The 17,336-nt window shown below is 52.1% G+C and overlaps 1 protein-coding gene and 1 pseudogene across 1 annotated transcript; both read right to left on the reverse strand.

Moving 5' to 3' along the window:
* Positions 1–217: 217 nt before the first annotated feature.
* Positions 218–4,459, reverse strand: PGLYRP1 (peptidoglycan recognition protein 1). The gene is made up of 3 exons (XM_006108373.3): positions 3,939–4,459; positions 1,262–1,383; positions 218–469 (listed from the first exon to the last, which is right to left on the reverse strand). The coding sequence occupies exons 1-3, from the start codon at positions 4,220–4,222 to the stop codon at positions 291–293; spliced, it is 585 nt and encodes a 194-aa protein (XP_006108435.1). The 5' UTR covers positions 4,223–4,459; the 3' UTR covers positions 218–290.
* A 10,409-nt stretch (positions 4,460–14,868) lies between these two features.
* LOC102419499 lies at positions 14,869–15,530 on the reverse strand (annotated as a pseudogene).
* Positions 15,531–17,336: the final 1,806 nt, after the last annotated feature.

Below are 17,336 nucleotides of genomic sequence, written 5' to 3' on the forward strand. Positions count from 1 at the left end.
ATCTGGGCGGCTTGGTGTTGACCCCTGCGCGCTGACCTGAGAACTCTGGGCTCTGAGCTGTGATGCTGCTCTGAGTTGGGATCTCTCGGGTGATGGTTCAGGTTGGGGCCTCTGGGATCCGAGTACCAGCGAGGACAGCGTGCTGGGCGGTGGTGAGAGTGGCTGAGGTCTTTGTGGGAGGGAGGCGGGGAGGGGGGGCGTGTGGTGGACACAGGAGCACAGTTTGAGTTGCACTTTTATTGGAGGGGAAGGCCAGGGGCTTCTGACTGGGGATAGAGATGGTCAGGGCCTCACTCCCTGTAGTGTGGCCACTCCTGGATGATATCGTAGAGCCGGTCGCCTGGAGAGAGCGTCTGCTGCACATCCCGATGTCCTTTGACCTCATAGTTGGGAATCAGAGCTCCCCGAGCCACTCCGCAAGCCAGCAGACTCTTGGCCGCCCGGATGGCCCGGGGATGGGGCGACCGCTCTGTGGGGGCAGAGGCAGGATTTAAGCTGGGGTTTCCTCGAAGGGCAGAGGTAGTGAGGGTAGTGGTTCCGCTTGTGCACGCCCAGCTTTGCCCGCTAGATCCCAAAACCCGGTCTGCCACTCCCCATCAGTGACCTAACCTCTCTGTGCCTCAGTTTCCCCATCTGTGAAAGGAGAGAATAGTGGCACCTGCCACAGAGCTATGGGACCGTAAGACGAGTTAGTGTGTGTAAAGCCCTCGGAATGGCGCCTGGCCCAGCAGGTGCTGGCTGTCAGGATCATTGTCATTCTCCTCCTGGGTCCCGAGGCCAGTGGTCGGCAAACTCATTAGTCAACAGAGCCAAATATCAACACCACTTCTTCAAAATAGACTCGCCCAGGCCGAAAACCGACCTCTACGCAGGGGCCACGAAGTTTCAATCGCAGTGTACGTGTGCCCGCACGTGGTATTTTGTGGAAGAGCCACACACAAGGGACCAAAGAGCCGCATGCGGCTCGTGAGCTGCAGTTTGCCGACCACGGGTCTAGGCCTTCGGGTCCTGGCCAACACAGTGATCTTGTCAAGCACTTCTTAGGTGGCAGGGCCTGGCCTAAGAACTTTTACATAGATTAGCCAATCCTCATCCGAACCTTGTGGTTGAAAGTTCTCATTATCCAAAAAGGAGGAAGTGAGACTCAGAAAAGCAGTCACAGAGCTTGTGGGTGGCAGAGCCTCTTAACTACACACCATGCTGTGCCCCCGCCGGGCCCGGGCCATGGCGCCCTGTCCTGACCGGCGGGACAGCCACTCACCCATGAAGTTGCCCATGAAGGTGATGCCGATGGCTCTGGGGTTCCAGGTGGGACCGCTGTGGTCACCCTTGATCTTCCAGCCCCGGCCCTCATACACGAGCCCGTCTTCTCCAATCAGGAAGCTGTGTGAGGGGTGAGGGAGACTGATGAACGAAGGAGGGCTTCCTGGGAGAGGACTCCCTCTTCCACTTGCCCTGCCCCTGCTCCTGCCACTCACAATCCCCCCCCCCCTTCTTCTCCCCAGTGATAGTGGCCCCTGAAATACCAAGCACAGTTCTGGATGCACCTTTTCTTCATCCTCACAGCAACCCTTGAGTCACTACTGCCCCATTCTATAGATAACCAGAGAGGTAGAGACACCTGCCCACAGACACACAGCCAGTCAGGGGCAGAGGCAGGATTTTCACCCAGGTCTTCATGAGCCCTACCCCCAGGATCTGAGGCCTTGCTCTCTCCTGCCTCCTGGAGGATGTGTTGAGCTCGATCTGCTGAGTCCTCACGTGAGGTCCTCTGAGGCAGGCACTGCTGTCACCACCCCCTTGAAGCTGAGGAAGCAGACTTAGAAAGAGAGGTGATGGCTCAAGGTCATGCCCCAGAGGCCCCTGCCTCAGAAATCTCCACTGAGAAGCTCAAAGCCCTCACCCCAGCCTGCCTCCTGCTTCCTGTTGCCTGCTGGGGGTCAGGACCAGGGACTGAAGGGCTGGGGCCACAACCAGACACGGACCCTGGAGCCCCAGCACCTGCCTCTGAGGTTCCCAATTCTGGCAGGTCCTTAAGACTTTCTCATTCAACATGTCTTGATTGAGCGAGTCTGACCTGGCACATTGGAATTAACTAGAAGGTCAGCGTCTTTAGAGAAGCATGACCTGCTGCCTCAGCCCCCCATGTCGGAACTACCGGATCTCAGGTCCTGAATCTGCCACTCAGGAAGCCAGACTCTCAGAATCTGGCTCTGAAGAGACCAGCAATATCATAGTGGCCCTCGGGACTGGGCCAGTGCCGGCCCTGCTGTGTCCCCCGCACATGGCATAGGCGGTGGGTGCTCCTCGTGTTATTTGTTAGAAGGATGCATCTGATTGAAACCTCCACTGCCACCACCAGGTGGTGCACTCAGAGCCCCAGTTTACAGGTGAAGAACTGAGGAAGAGAGAGAGAGAGAGAGAGAGAGAGAGAGAGAGAGAGAGAGAGAGAGGGAGAGAGAGAAGGAGAAGAGGAGAGAGGAGAGAGGAGAGAGAGGACGCCATGCGGAAGGAAGGAGGGTTCAGGGCATTTGAATCAGACTCTGAATCCCCAAATCTGAGAAATAGACTTCGGAGGAACATGCTTTCCTGTGAGGTGGTCAGGCCAGAGGCCATGGGGCCAGGCTCTGATCATTACTCCCGGGAACACGGAGAATCCGGACACGTGGAAACAAAACCTTTACGCTGAACCTGTGAATGGTAAACTCTTGAGCTGGATGCTCTTGGAAGCTTCTAGAGTTCTCCAAGTGAGGTTCCCAGATTCCCGGGCCTCACCACAGCCCCCCGCTGAAGCCCCCTAAGGGGGAGCTGGGGGCCTGCATTTCCGTAAGGCGATTCCGGTGCTCACCGAATCTCCGAACCTGTTGGAGCTGGGCCTCTGCCTGTTACCCTGTTACCCTGGAACGGTCGGTGGTGGGCACGGGCCCCAGAGGCAGGTCTGAGCAGTCCCCGCCTTGCTTCTGCCCTGATTTCCGGGGGCTTCTTGTATCTAAGGAGGCTCCCTCCCTCCCTTGGCTCCTGCCTGCCTCAGTACAGCCGGAGTCCTCAGGGAGGGACAGGTCCTGTCACCTGGCTCCTCCCATGGCTTCCCTCATTGCATATCACTCCTCCCAGCTACCTCCACGCCCTGAGCTCTGGCCTTCAGGCACCATGGGCTCACTCCCCCTCCTAGCCTTCCCCTCTGCCTACCCCTAGGTTACTACCTCAGCACCCGCACCCCAGCCCACCTCAGAGCCACCATAACAGAAGCCGGTCCCTCAGCCTGCCCTTCAGAAGGAGCCCAGCTTCTGAGGTCCCCCACAATCACTCTTGTTCATCACTCCTATCACCATCCGAGTTCATTGTGCTGCCTGTGTTTCTCCCTGCCGGCCTCGAAATCCAGTCGGGCTCAATCCCACCCCAGCATTCAGCACGTGGCCCGGCGTGTGGCAGGTGCCTAATGGCATGGCCCACGGATTTGGGGCTCCCGCTACATGCCAGAGGGTGTCCTAAGTGCTTTGCGTGTGTGGGTTCAATGATCAGGTGGACCAGCCCCCTGACTGCAGAGGAGGAGGCTGAGCGAGGGTGACAGCCTGGCCCGGCCTCAGGCAGCCACAGCAGAGCTGGGGGACCGGCACCAGCCTCCTAACACAGGCACCGGACACTTTCGTGTGTGTGTGTGTGTGTGTGTGTGTGTGTGTGTGTGTGTGTGTGTGTGTTGGCAAAGCCTGTCCCTTCCTCCAGGGAGCTGAATTTGAACTTGAGCCCTTCCCCCCCTCCTAGCATCCTGTGCTGCCTGCACGCCCCCAGCCCTCTATGGTGAGGGGAGAACCCGGGGAGGAAGCTGCGCAGGTGTCAGCGGGGCGGCTCCAAGGCCGGGGTGGGGGATGGAGGGCTTGAGGGGGAGGGGGGTCCCGCTGTCTCCCAGGCCCCGCCCCCCTCCCGCTCCCCGCACTTACTTGTAGCCCACGTCGCAGAAGCCCAGTGTCCGCGCGTGGTAGTGCTGCACGTTCTGCGCTTGCTGCAGGCACAAGGCGGGGGTGTCGCAGTGACTGCCCGCCGTGTGCGACACCACCACGTAGCGCGCCGGCAGTTTCAATTCCTGGGCGCACTCGGACGCCAGGGCCCTCCACTCTCTCCGGGGCACAATGGGGCCGCAGCAGGCCTCGTCTTCTGTCGCCTCCTTCCCGAGTCCCTGGAGGGCGAGCAGGGCCCAGGCGAGCAGCGCGCAGAGCCGGGACATGGCGAGCAGGGCGCACAGGGTCGGCTAGGAGCGCAGGGGTGCCCGGGGCTGCCTTTTATGCTGGGGCCTCAGGGCGGGGAAAGCCTTGCTTCACACCCTGGCAGGTTACAGGGAGCCCGGACTCTGCTTCCTTCTCTGGCCGGGCTGCCACAGGACGCGAGTGGTTGGGCCAGAGGGAAGCGGGGAAGGGGAACCCCGAAGAAAGTCAAGGGGCCCCTCAGCTGAGAGTGGGGGCGGGGAGAGGCGCACCGGCCCCTGGGCACTTTGCCCTGTGGTTTCTGGAAGACCCAGGGCCTGGATCCTTGCCCGCTTGTCTCCTCCCCGTGGGGCATTGCACACCTCTCCGGAGAGAGGCCCCAGGCCACTTCCTCCTTCCCGCAGAGACTGCAACAGGCTGCCCTTTGTTTTAGTTCTCCCACCCCCACCCCCAACCCCAAGCCCAAGTCATGTAACCCTTTCAGCAAACCGCGGAGGTGAGTACTGAGAAGCCCATTCCACAGTTGAGTACACCGAGGCTGGGAGAAGGGAAGTCATGTTGGGGAGACAGGGTACATGTCTGAGCCTGGGGGCCCAGAGCCTGGATTCAGAGCCAGGCTGCCTGCAGCTGAATTCCGGCCACAACCCAGTGTGTGGGCTCAGGCAAGTGACCTAACCTTTCTGTGCCTCAGTTTTCCCCACCTGCAAAATGGGGATGGGATTTTAAAAGAGCGTCAGTGTGGGATTACATGGGTTGACAGCGTTGGGCTCTCAGAGGATGCCTGACTCATAGTGCCAGGTAAGCACCACTGGGCGTTGAATTCCTATCTGTCCTGGTAGTAAGCAACATGCTTTACGTGGGTGCCCCTCCCAGCTCCATGCTGCACAGGAGGGGATCTGTGGGCCGGAGAGGAACAGTTGTTGGCCCAGCGCCAGCCAATGGCTTGGGACCACCTGTTGGGGAGAAGGCTTTCCTGGGGCTTCTGTTCTCACCAGGACCCTTTTCCCACTCCCTCCTAGAGCACGTGGTGAGCTCAGAGCAGATTGCCTAGTTTGCTCATCTTCCTTTCCTGCTACTTTGGGGGGTGGGGCGGGGGCAGGGGGAGAATAAGACAGCCTGGCTGGCATGGCTCAGTGGTTGAGCATCGACCTATGAACCAATAGGTCATGGTTTGATTCCATCCCTGGTCAGGGCACATGCCCTTATGGGCTCAATCTCTGGAGGGAGGTGTGCAGGAGGTAGCCAATCAATGATTCTCATCATTGATGTTTTTCTCTCTTTCTCTTCCTCTCTGAAATCAATAAAAAATGTATTTTAAAAAACGACAAAAGGTTTGGGGCACTGGGTGAAAGAGGTGAAGGGACTAAGAAGCACAAACTGGTAGTTACAAAATAGTCAGGGGGGCAGAAGGAAAGCATAGGGAATATAATCAATAATATGGTCATAACTATGTAGGAACACGATGTAAAGTATATGATTGTCTAACCACTAAGCTGTACACCCAAAACCAATACATAAAAAAAGAAACAAAACACCATGAAGAAAATGACAAAAATAACACATGCTAGCTTTAAGAAGTTGAATTGATGCAAAATGTTAATCACCTGTGTCCTACTTTCTCCAGCTCTGCCCACCTGAGGTCACCAATGAGAACAGTGTGGAATGTTTTCTTCCACCATATTTTCCATGCTCAGGTAGATCATGCTTATACCCACGATATCACAGAATGGCACACCAGGCATCTCTAAGCATTTTTCCTGAATTACCTCATCATCTGCTCCCAGCAGGTTTGTGAGGTAGATGTTATTACTAACCCCCTTTTACAGCCAGGGAAACAAGCCCAGAGGCATTTTCTCCCTTTGAAGATGGTGACACCAGGGTTTAGCCACAGGTTTCCTAGCTCCAGAGATTAAGTTCTAAACCATATATTCCACTTCCTACAAACATATATAAGGACAAATATCTATAATAATAAAAGCGTAATATGCTAATTAGACCAGACAGTCTCCCGGAACACCTTCTGGATGAAGCCGGGGCTGCGAGGGCCAAGGCGGCCGCTGCAGCGGGCGGGGGCCAAGGCAGCGGGGGCCAAGTCCCTTGCACAAATTTTGTGCATTGGGCCTCTAGTTAAAAAATAACCACGCCTTTTGTCACCTAATATTTCATGCACATTGCTCCAAGTTACTACATCTAGTTTATTCTTTTTTTATAATGTATAATATACAATTTTATTTAAAGTTTCCAAACTTGCAGAATGCTACCTTTTTTGGGGTACGTAAAATAGGTACTAAGAAATTAAACAACCAATTTATGATAGTGGTTACCTTTGATGGAGGGAAATAGGACTGAGAAAGGGTATAAGGGGGTCCCCAACTGCAATGCTTATTTTCTATTTTTTTTGGGGGGGGGCGGTAATGCTTATTTTCTTAAAAATCAGATGTACACACAGCCTTTTATCTACATCCTTCCAAGTATTTAATAATTTAAAAAATCAATTTTTAAGTGAATGGTAGAAACATGGCGAGAGTATAGCTAAGGAACTAAACTGGTCCACTCCATTTCCCCCCCCCCCCCTAAAAAATAAAAGTCTTTTAGTAAACCTGTGCCAGTTTCAGATACTTGGCAAATACTTTCAACAATCCTATATGTTTTGTAGTAGGTCTATTTTTATAGATGAAGCCAGATGTTAAGATATCATTGTTAAATGGTCTACCAAATATTTGAACGCAGGTATTTAATCAGTTTGCGAACCAGGAAGTGTTAGGTTAAGTGGCTCAGGAGGTGGCGTAAGAAATAAAGAGTCGCCCTAACTGGTTTGGCTCAGTGGATAGAGCATCGGCCTGAGGACTGAAGGGTCCCAGGTTCGATTCCAGTCAAGGGCATGGACCTTGGTTGCGGGCACATCCCCAGTAGGGGGTGTGCAGGAGGCAACTGATTGATGTTTCTAACTCTCTGTCCCTCTCCCTTCCTCTCTGTAAAAAATCAATAAAATATATATATATATATAAAAAGAAATAAAGAGTCAAGTGAATCAGAAAAGAAAAGGAAAGGTTTATTGCGTCCCTGGGAGACCCATGTACCCCAAAGACAGGGCATGTGGATTCACGCCAACAGGGAGGGGGGCGCTTTTTTTTGTACTGCGGTTGGGTGAAGGGCGGAGACATGAGCTGAGGTATTCAGCTGGGGAAGTTTCAGCTGCAGGGGGTCAGCAAGGTATTCAGGAAGGAGTCAGTATCTGTGTGGGGGTCGTGTGGGTTCCAGGGAGAAGCCAGTATCTGTGTCTGGCACGCTGATCTGTTTAGAATGCCAGGAGGAGTCCATTATCTTCGTCACACATCTGCATGTATCTGATCCTGGGCTCTCTCCGACCCTAACATCCTGGTCTTTTTGGTGATAGGGGATGCCCACTCGTTCTGACTACTTCCAGCTGGCCAGGGACGTTGGTGGTGGTGGTGGTGGGGGGGGGGGGAGTTAAAGGCCAGGGTTAGGCAGAGGTAGATCGGAGGGCAGCCGAGTGTAGGGATGGAGCAGGAGCTGATTCACAGTCACCCGTGACATCTCCGTGATCCGGGAGTGGATGAACTTGAGGAGGCAGGGGGCTAGGAGAAAAAAGACACAGATGAGAATCAGGGGCCCTATCATGGGCAGGACCCAGGTAGCTAAGGGGCTTTGGAGCCAGCCAAAAGGAGAGTTGTCCTGGGAGTGTCTTGCATGTAGTTCTTCACTCAGCTTAGTCAGGGTCTGTACGTTTTGCTCCACTACTCCAGACTGGTTGATGTAGTAGCAGCATTCTTCCTGAAGGAATATGCAGGTTCCTCCTTTTTTCTTCAGTTAAAAGGTCTGAGGCGCGCTCGTTCTGTCGGGCTACCTGGGCTACTGATGTCACTTGCCACTGTAGGGAGGCTAAAAAGAGGCGGTAGTAGACTCCAGGGCTAACTGGAGCTTGTCATTAAAGTACTGAGCAGTGACCAGACTGTTCCCGAGGGCCCTCCAGTGAGGCCTACTGAGGCAGCGATACTCACCCCTAACATGACAGGGAGGAAGGTGGCCCGGCGTGTCCGGGGGCGGGATGGAGGGAGCACCCAGGCGAGCTCCGACTCTCCATATAAGGTTAGTTGGGGAACTACTGTGACCACAAAGCAAGGCCCGGGGTCAGAGGAGTTCATGCAGTTGCTTAAGGTGCTGTTGCACCAAAAGAAGGTACCTGGGCTGGCCTTGGTGAGACTGGCTGCGGTGTGGTATGACACAGTCTTTCCAGTGGCAACCCCCATAGGTATTGACATCTTGATTACACCTGTCTGGGTTCCGCTGCTGGGTGACTTGTTTGCCGTCTGGTAGTAGGTTTCATAGACCTTGAAACTGCACACATAAGCAGGTGGGGGTGGGTGTAGGTTGCACAGGGCCGGGAGGAGAAGGAGGAGGGGGAGGGCGGCTAAGGCTGACCTTAGTGGGGCCCAACACCTCACATTTATAGAAGTCATGCTGCTCCGGGGTCCTCTTGAGTCTGGAGAGGTGGTGCCAGGACAGGTCGTCAAGCTGGGGTCGCCAAGCAGCTTGGCCGCAGTGGGGGCTGTGAGGATTACAGTGTGAGGTCCCATCCACCTAGGCTCCAAGGCTTGTGGTTGTAGGTTCTTAAGGAGGACCGAGTCACCAGGGTGAAGGGTTGGTCCTTGGGAGTCCTGGTCGGTCGGCTCTGGCTTGGGCAGAAACCTGTTCTTGGAGCAATTGCCTGGGTAAGATATGGAAGATAAGTACCCAGGGGAGGGGGATCAGTAAGGAGACAGTGATTGAGCAAGAAGGGTCAAAAGGGCTTAAGAAAGTGGGGCTCCTTGGTGTAGCCGGATTTGTGGTCGGGGCCAGGGGCAGGAGGTTCAGACAGGAGCTGCGAATTTCTAGAGAGAGTTTAGTTAGACGGTCCAATGGGTTGGAATTGAGTGGCTATGATGAGGGTTCGAGTCAGTGACAGAAAAATCCAGCAGGATGTAGAAAAGGGATTGATGTTAGAGAGTAGATGGAAAGTTGTGTTGATGAGGGTGGGTATAGGAGGAGGTCCAGGGTTCGTAAATAGAGAGTGGCTCTCGAGGATTTCCCATCCCAGACAGTAGAATTGATGACTCCCTCATCATTCCATGTCCATTTCACCTGAAAATATTAAAAAACCTGAGCAAAATTGGAGGGTCACTTGCCAGGTAAGAGCCTGTGAGGAATGATGGGTCATCTGGTCCTGGATGGTGTCGCAGAATCTTCTTTGGGGATGGTGGGAGGCACTCAGTGAGCCTGAGAGAGGTAGGTATTGCAGTGAAAGTGGGAGGAAATGTTAGAATGTGCTGTTATCCAAGGGAAAATGGAAGGAGCAGTGGAAGCCAGGGACCTGGAGGCTGGAGAAAAGGCAGGGGAGGGAGGGAGCAGGTCACTCAGCCTGTTCCCAGGCCTCTAGACACTTGGATTTTAAAGTTGCCGCATTTTTCCTTTGGGAAGGGTGTAGGGGGATGGGGCGAGAAGGTGCTGAGGTCAGAGCAGTTTTCAGTTCAGAGGAGGGGACAGTCGTGGAGGAGATAAGGCGTTCACAGCGAAGACTGAGGTAGGCGACTCTGGTCTGGAACAACGGGGCCCCATAACGGGACGCATGGCAGTGGGGGATCGGCGTCCCTGTAAAGGGAGGGGGCCAGGAATGGAAGGAGCAAGGAGGCTGGAGGGCTCCGAGTGAGCTGCAGAGTGGCCACTAGGATGGTGAGGATGTCTCGTCCTAACAGGGGCACGGGGCATGAAGGCATGACTAAGAACGAGTGGGTTATAAGGCTATCATCAAGGAGGCAGGGAAGGGGTCCGGTGGCCAGCGGGCAGGTGGTTTTGCCGTCAATACCCATGACCGAGATCTTGGAAGGATAAAGGGGCCCTAAAAAGGAGGGCAGGACAGAGAAGGTAGCCCCCGTGTCGACCAGTAAGGTGACCTGTTGCCTTCAGTGCAGCCCTGGGCTCGGCGAGGGTGGTTGGAGGCTGTCGAGGCTGGGCATCTTCAGTCTTCAGCCAGTCCCAGCATGGCCAGCGGCGGGTCATGACCTGGAAGGGCGGCCCCTCTACACTGGGGTGTAGAGGGCCCGCCACCTTTCCAGGGGCAGTCACTTTTCCAGTGGCAGCTTTGACCTCATGCCGGGCAGGGCTTGGTTAGAGCCCGGGGGCTGGGGGCACTGCTTTGCCCAGTGGCCTTCATTTCCGCATTTGAAGGATTGTCCGGTGGCGTTCCTTTTGTTGCACCCCCACCGCTCACAGCCCCCTTGGGGCCATGGCGGCTGCCGTCAACCACAGGGCCACGACCAAGTTTGCAGGTCAACCTTCTGTGGAAGGCAGGCCTCCCATTTGACTGTGCCTGCTCCTCCCGGGCATTAACCTTAAAGGCCGTGTTCACTAAATCTCGGACTTGGGTCTGAGGGCTAAATGGAAGAGGCTGTTTTGGAGCTAACATTCTCAGGATTTGGGCTCTCAGGGATAGGGGAGAAGGTGGCTGCTGGTGGAGGGTCTGAAGAAAGCGTTTTTCAATTTGAGGAAGGTCAGAGTGAGAGAGAATGGCTACCTGGATAAAACCATTCCCAGCTGCAACCTCTCGCAAAGGGAACCGGCTGGCCACCTATGAATTTAAATTGCTGTCAGTCATGGGGGCAGAGATTCGGCAGAGTGCACAGAGGAAGGCGGGTGGCTAGAACTTACTGAGGGTACTGACTACGGCAGGGCTGTAAGGGGAGGGGAGAGCGCAGGAGAGGTGGCCTGGGTGGGCATGGGCGAGGTACCGGAATTCTTTGATGAACGCGGTGGGGTTGGCGAGAAGGACACCAGCCGCTTCTCAACTGCGTTTAAAAGTTGCAACCTCCCAGGGGAGGGGCAGAGGGGAGGAGGGACAGAAGGAAGGTGGAGCCTTCGGACACGTGTTTACCTGGGGAAGCAGGCAGGGGTCGGGGAGGAGTTGTCCTCAGGCGACCTGAGTTTCCGGCTCCAGTGGTAGCAGCTGCGGCTGTGGTGGTAGCCGTGGATCCAGCGGGTGGATGGAAGAGGGAAGGTGGGGTCAGTAGGTTGGGCGGAAGGTGTGGCTGGAGGAGGGTCTGACAGGGAGGGAGGAGGGGAGAGGGTGTGGACGGACAGGGGCATGAGGCTGGCGGGAGAACGGGCGGCTCTCGCGGGGGGAGTTCGGGGGAGTTCTCCGGTGAAGGGGGTGGGAAGATGCGGGGACGATGTGGTGCCGTCGCTGCCCCACACACACAGCATATGAACCCACCCCCACTTGCACCGCATACACTGTGGGCTTGGCCACAGCCCGGGGAAAGGAGGGAAGATGGAGTGAGGAGAGACGGGGGAAGGAACTTTCGGGGAAGGGACAGGGACACAGACCGGGTGGAGAGAGAGAGTGAGAGAGAGAGACTTGGGCACATTTCCCAGTTCACTGGCAGAAATTACTGAGATCGGTGCGGACGGTAAAGTCAGGGTCCCGTTTTCATACTGAGGCCATGCTACGTTACAGAAAAAGGACACAGGTCCGGGGCAGGCCCAGCGTTTAGCCAGATCGGCGAGCCGGCACCCTAGAGGTGTGCTCAGGTCAGGTTTGGAATTTGGATTCCCCCCGTGCTTGATCCCCATGGCCTGTAGCGGGGCGAAAGGCTGGTGTCCCAGCGGTTTAACCCACGCTACGGACGGATGGTTGAACCAAGGGATGTAGGGACGTCTCCACTACTTCCTGAGGTCCGAAGGAGCCTTCCTGGAAGGGTCCGGAGAGGCAATCTCTGACGTGGCCGCGTTTTACGGACAGAGACGCCGGCGGGCGGGCGGCCATGTGGGTCCGGGCACGGGGCGGGACGGGACCCACCTCTGATGCTGCCAAACTGGGAAAAGGCTGCCGAGCTGAAGAAATGAGATCCTGATGGGTCCAGAGCCACGAGGAGAGAGAGGCGGGCACCCCGAGCCATGGATGGACGGCCAAATGAAGTGCTCGTGCCACCCGGGTTTCAAGGCACCAAATGTTAGGTTAGGTGGCTCAGGAGGCGGCATAAGAAATAAAGAGTCGAGTGAATCAGAAAAGAAAAGAAAAGGAAAGGTTTATTGCATCCCCGGGAGACCCATGTAACCCAAAGACAGGGCACGTGGACCCATGCCAACAGGGAGGGGGCGCTTTTTTTATACTGCAGTTGGGTGAGGGGCAGGGACATGAGCTGAGGTATTCAGCTGAGGAAGTTTCAGCTGCAGGGGGTCAGCAAGGTATTCAGGAAGGAGTCAGTATCTGTGTGGGGGTCGTGTTGATCCAGGGAGAAGCCAGTATCTGTGTCTGGCACACTGATCTGTTAGAAATGCCAAGGGGAGTCCATTATCTCATCACACGTCTGCATGTATTCGATCCTGGGCTCTCTCCGACCTAACAGGAAGGAGTAATTCCTCTTCAAAAGGTTTAAACTATGCACACCATAATCATTCTGTGACAGAGGAAGTTAGTTGTACCTTTCAAGGATGGTGGGAAAAATGGTTAAGGGACAGGAATCAATGTAATCAATAGCAAGGTCCTTGAGGTGGGAAGAAACAGAACCACAGTGCTGGTGGCTATAATAGCCTTGAACAATACAATTCCCTAAAAAAGTAACCAAGAATTGGCAGTTTGTTAACTGTACAGAAGGAAGGATGAGTAAAATTATGAGTTAATATCCTGAAGTTTCTTCCTGAAGTGAGAATTACTGGCTGTCTCAGATTTGGCAGCCAAGGGGCCTGTTGTTAGCCGAATGAAACGAATCTATTGTATCCCAGTGAAATGGAAGCAGAACATCATTCTCAGTCAGAAGTCAATTTGTGCTTCTCCAGGATAGCCTGCCACAAAGGAAAGGTACATACAATACTTTTAGTGACTGTCTTTGGGGAAGTCATTTAACCTATTTGGTCTTCAGCTTTCACATCACTAAAATAATACTCTCATAGGAACCAAAAAGATTGGATTCAATAAAATGTCTATGAATTTTAGTTCCAAAAGTCTTCCGTGATGTTAATCTTCCTTTCTAACATTCCTTCTAGGTGTAATATCAGTTACTCATTTCAGATTCTTGCTTCTAAGTTACTTGGAGCCTTCCTAGTTCATGCTTTACCCTCACCCATATTAACAACCTAAACCCGGAAAATTTGACTTTACTCTTCTTAGGACTTCTATAGAACTATTTATATTCATCATAAACTGGGTAATCACAAGTATGTTTGCCTGGTACAGTTCTGGTTTTCACTCATTGTTTTAGCATGATTAAGGCTACCCTAATCATAATTTACTTTGTAGATTAAAATGTGTGAGAGCAGAGTGTTTGCATCCTATGTAATAAAAGCCTAATATGCTAAGTGTCTGGTTGACTGGTTGGCCGTTCAACCAAGCAAAGTGTAATATGCTAATGATATGCTAAGGCCGCTTCACTGCTCGCTATGATGTGCACTGACCACCAGGGGGCAGACTCTCCAACCGGTAGGTTAGCTTGCTGCAGGGTCCCTCTGGTTGGGACTGAGCAATATGGGCCAGACACTCCCTGGAGCCCTCATGCAGTCCCTCCCCAGGTGGCCAACCTCTCGTGTTCCTCAGCCTGGCCTGCACCCTCCTGCAATCCTGTACCCCTCAGGGGATGTCGGAGAGCCGGTTTCAGCTGGACAGCAGAACGACTGGTGGCAGATGCTCAATGCAGGAGCTTCCCCCTGGTGGTCAGTGTGCTCCTACAGGGGGAGCACTGCTCAGCCAGAAGCTGGGCTCATGGCTGACCAGTGCAGCGGCGGTGGCGGGAGCCTCTCCCACCCGCTCCGTGGCAGCACTAAGGATGCCCGACTGTCGGCTTAGGCCCACTCCCCTGGATGTCAGTCGGACATCCCCTGAGGGCTCCCAGATTGGAGAAGGTACAGGCCGGGCTGAGGGACATTCCCTGCCCCTTGTGCACAAATTTCGTGCACCGGGCCTCTAGTTGTATATAATAGCCCAAATCCTTCCCTCCATAAGGTAGCTTCCGATGTTATACAAAGTGTGGTCATTTCATCACATCCGTTATGCAATCTCTCCAATCCTCTATCAAGCTCTTGGGTGTCAAAATGTAACCAACATGCACTGCCCCTCCTAAAGGAAAGATAAGGTCCAAAGTGTTCAGAAAGCTTGTAGGTTAGAGAAGGAGCTGATTATTAAATAAAGAAGAATCAGCATGTGATAACGGTTAACATCTGGGGAAGAAACTGAAAACAAGAAACTTAACAATTCAGTTGTCGTCTCTGAAGACAAGAAGATCCTAGACAATAGGTGGCAAAGGCCTGCGGTGAGCTCTAAGGGGTCAATGGGAGATAAAAGAGGACATAGGTAATACTTTCAACAATAAAGATGAAAAAAAAAGTTCTTCACAGATAGCCTGGTGCAGAGAATACTTTCCTTCTTACAGGAAGGGAGAAGGCTGAGATTTTAAGGGGTCATCTGTGGCACTAAATCTTTTCAGCTGAAGCTGAGGTCTTAAGAGAAATAAATGTGCTTTCATTTCTAAAGTCTTCATGCTTTCTGAGTGGGGGGAAGGGGGAGAGAACAAGCACCCACTGAGTTCATCCCACAAGAAGCCATCACTTTATTAATGATAGGAACAGTACACATTTCGAACCAAGCTGCAGTAACTCTTTTGAAGCACACAAAACAGGGTCCTCCTTTTTAGGTGCTTACATTGTTAATTCCGTAATAGCATTTACAGTCCCATGACTGTTCTTCAGGGCTCCGACCGCCTTTGCTCTTGACACATTTGCTTGTGACATGACCAATTCTATGTCCTTAACTTCCACACCTGTTTCATCAGCCTCTTCCTCTTCACGCTCCTCTTATACAAGTTGGAGCCTGTGTGTTTTCTTGAATGTTTGAGACAGTTTCACCTTGAACTTTGAATTTCTCGGCAGCTGCTAGCTGTGCTTGCTGAGATAAATCCTCGATCTTGGCTTCCCCCAAACTATGTAGGTATCTGAAGCAGGGCTCTTGTAGACATCTGGCTTTGTGATGACAAAGAGGATGTTCTTAGATTTCCGTATGGTGACCCTGGTAACCCCTGTAACCTGTCGAAGACCCAGTTTGGACACAGCCTTCCGTGCCTTCTTTCCACTCCGGCTCTGTTTTGCTTCACTGACTGGTTCTTCATTGATTTCAGCCGCCGCCGCCAGCTGGGCTTGTTGTGTGGTTGCCTGTGTGGAATCTTGTTCCTCGAGCTCTGGTACCGATTCATCACTGTCAGATTCTGTTCCAGATCCTGTCTCAGCCTGGGGCTGTGGCAACTCTTGCTCTGTAGCAGGGACGGTTTCTGTGGCTTCACCTGACAGCATGGATGGGGGCCGGCAGTCCGGGGAGGGACTGTGGGAGGGTTCCAGGGTGTGTCCTGCCCCTCTCGCCCAGTCCCATTGGCCGGACCCCAGCAGCAAGCTAACCTACCAATCAGAGCGTCTGCCCCCTGGTGGTTAGTGTCTGTCATAGCAACTGGTCGAGCGGTCGACCATTCGGACACTTAGCATATTATGCTTTTATTATCTGGGATGGGCATGAAGTGATAACTCTTTGTAACTTTAATTGGCATTTTTATTTTTATGAACACTCAGGAGAATGAGTATTTTTCTGTTTGCTGTCCATTTGGATTTGCCATTTGGATTTGTCAATTGCCTGTTCATCTCCCTTGTCCATTTTAAAAATAAATTGGGGTGTTTGCTGTTGTTATCAATTTGGAAAACGGAGAAAAGAATGCCATAACTGGTATTGCTGAGTTATTGGATATGTACATTTTGTGTCTCAGTTATTTTTAAAAGCATGAAAGATAACGTACATACAGAACAGTATTCAGATGTACTTTTTGTAGAGTTAATAGAACAAATTTATAGAGTTAATAGAATTAGTAGAGTGGAGAGCTCTATTAATTTTCACATTGTGAACACACCATGTATCCAGCACCCAGAGCTACATTTATTAATAGATATTGCCAAATACCACTTCAAAAAAGTGTTCGTATTTCTTTTCCACAGCCATGTGATCAGTTTTAAAATGCTTTACCAACCCAGGGAATGGTATCTTATTAGTGTTTTATCTGCATCTTCTTGAACATCAGAGAGGGTTTCATCTTTATACATATTTATGACTGCAGCATCTTCTGCAAACTGTTAATCTTTCAAAAATATTTTTATTGATTTCAGAGAGGAAGGGAAAGGGAGAGAGAGAAACATCTATTTTGAGAGAGAATCATTGATTGACTGCCTCCTGCATGTCCCCTGATGGGGATCGAGCCCACAACCTGGGCATGTGCCTTTGACCGGAATTGAACCAGGATACTTCAGTCCGCAGGCCGTGGCTCTATTCACTGAGCCAAACCGGCTAGGGCTGTTCATCTTTTCAAATCATTTTCCTGTTGGTTTTTTTATTTTACACTTTCTGTGTTTCCTATAAGGCCTTAAGAAATCTCTCCACATCAAGATGATAAATGTTTGTCTATTTTTAAAAAATTTGGTTGGTTTTTTGTGTGTGTTACTTTTACACCTTTACTTTGGCTAGCATTTATAATTGTATATGGTGTGAGGTAGGGATCTAACTTTGTTTCCAAATGGCTGATCATTTGTCCCAACACCATTTATTAAATAGTTAGACTTGGTTTTAAATTTTATTTTATTTATTTTAATTATTATTTTTTAAAAATTCTCACCCCAGTATATTTTTCCATTGATTTTTTTTAAAGATAGAGTAGAAGAAAGAGGGAAGGACAGAGAGAAACATTGATGTGAGAAAAACACATCGATTAGTTACCTTCTGCACATTCTCTGACCAGGGCCCAGGCCTTGGAGGAGCCTGCAACCAAGGTATGTGCCCTTGACCAGAATCGAACCTGGGACCCTTTGGTCTGCAGGCCGACCCTCTACCCACTGAGCCAAACCGGCTAGAGAAGACCTGGTTTTAACTTTTAGCTCTACCACTTGTTAGCTGGATGACCTCAGGCAACTGGTTAGCATTTGACATAATTGACCACTTCCTTCTAGAAATACTCTCTTCCCTTAGCTTCGGTGTCATAAGACTGTCTTGATTTTCCTTCTGCTTCTCTGGCTGGTCTTTTGTTCTCCCTTTCAGTCATTCTTCTCTGTTTGTTATACTTTTCC

Source organism: Myotis lucifugus, unplaced genomic scaffold (assembly GCF_000147115.1).
Source record: "Myotis lucifugus unplaced genomic scaffold, Myoluc2.0 scaffold_2181, whole genome shotgun sequence".
NCBI lineage: Eukaryota > Metazoa > Chordata > Mammalia > Chiroptera > Vespertilionidae > Myotis > Myotis lucifugus.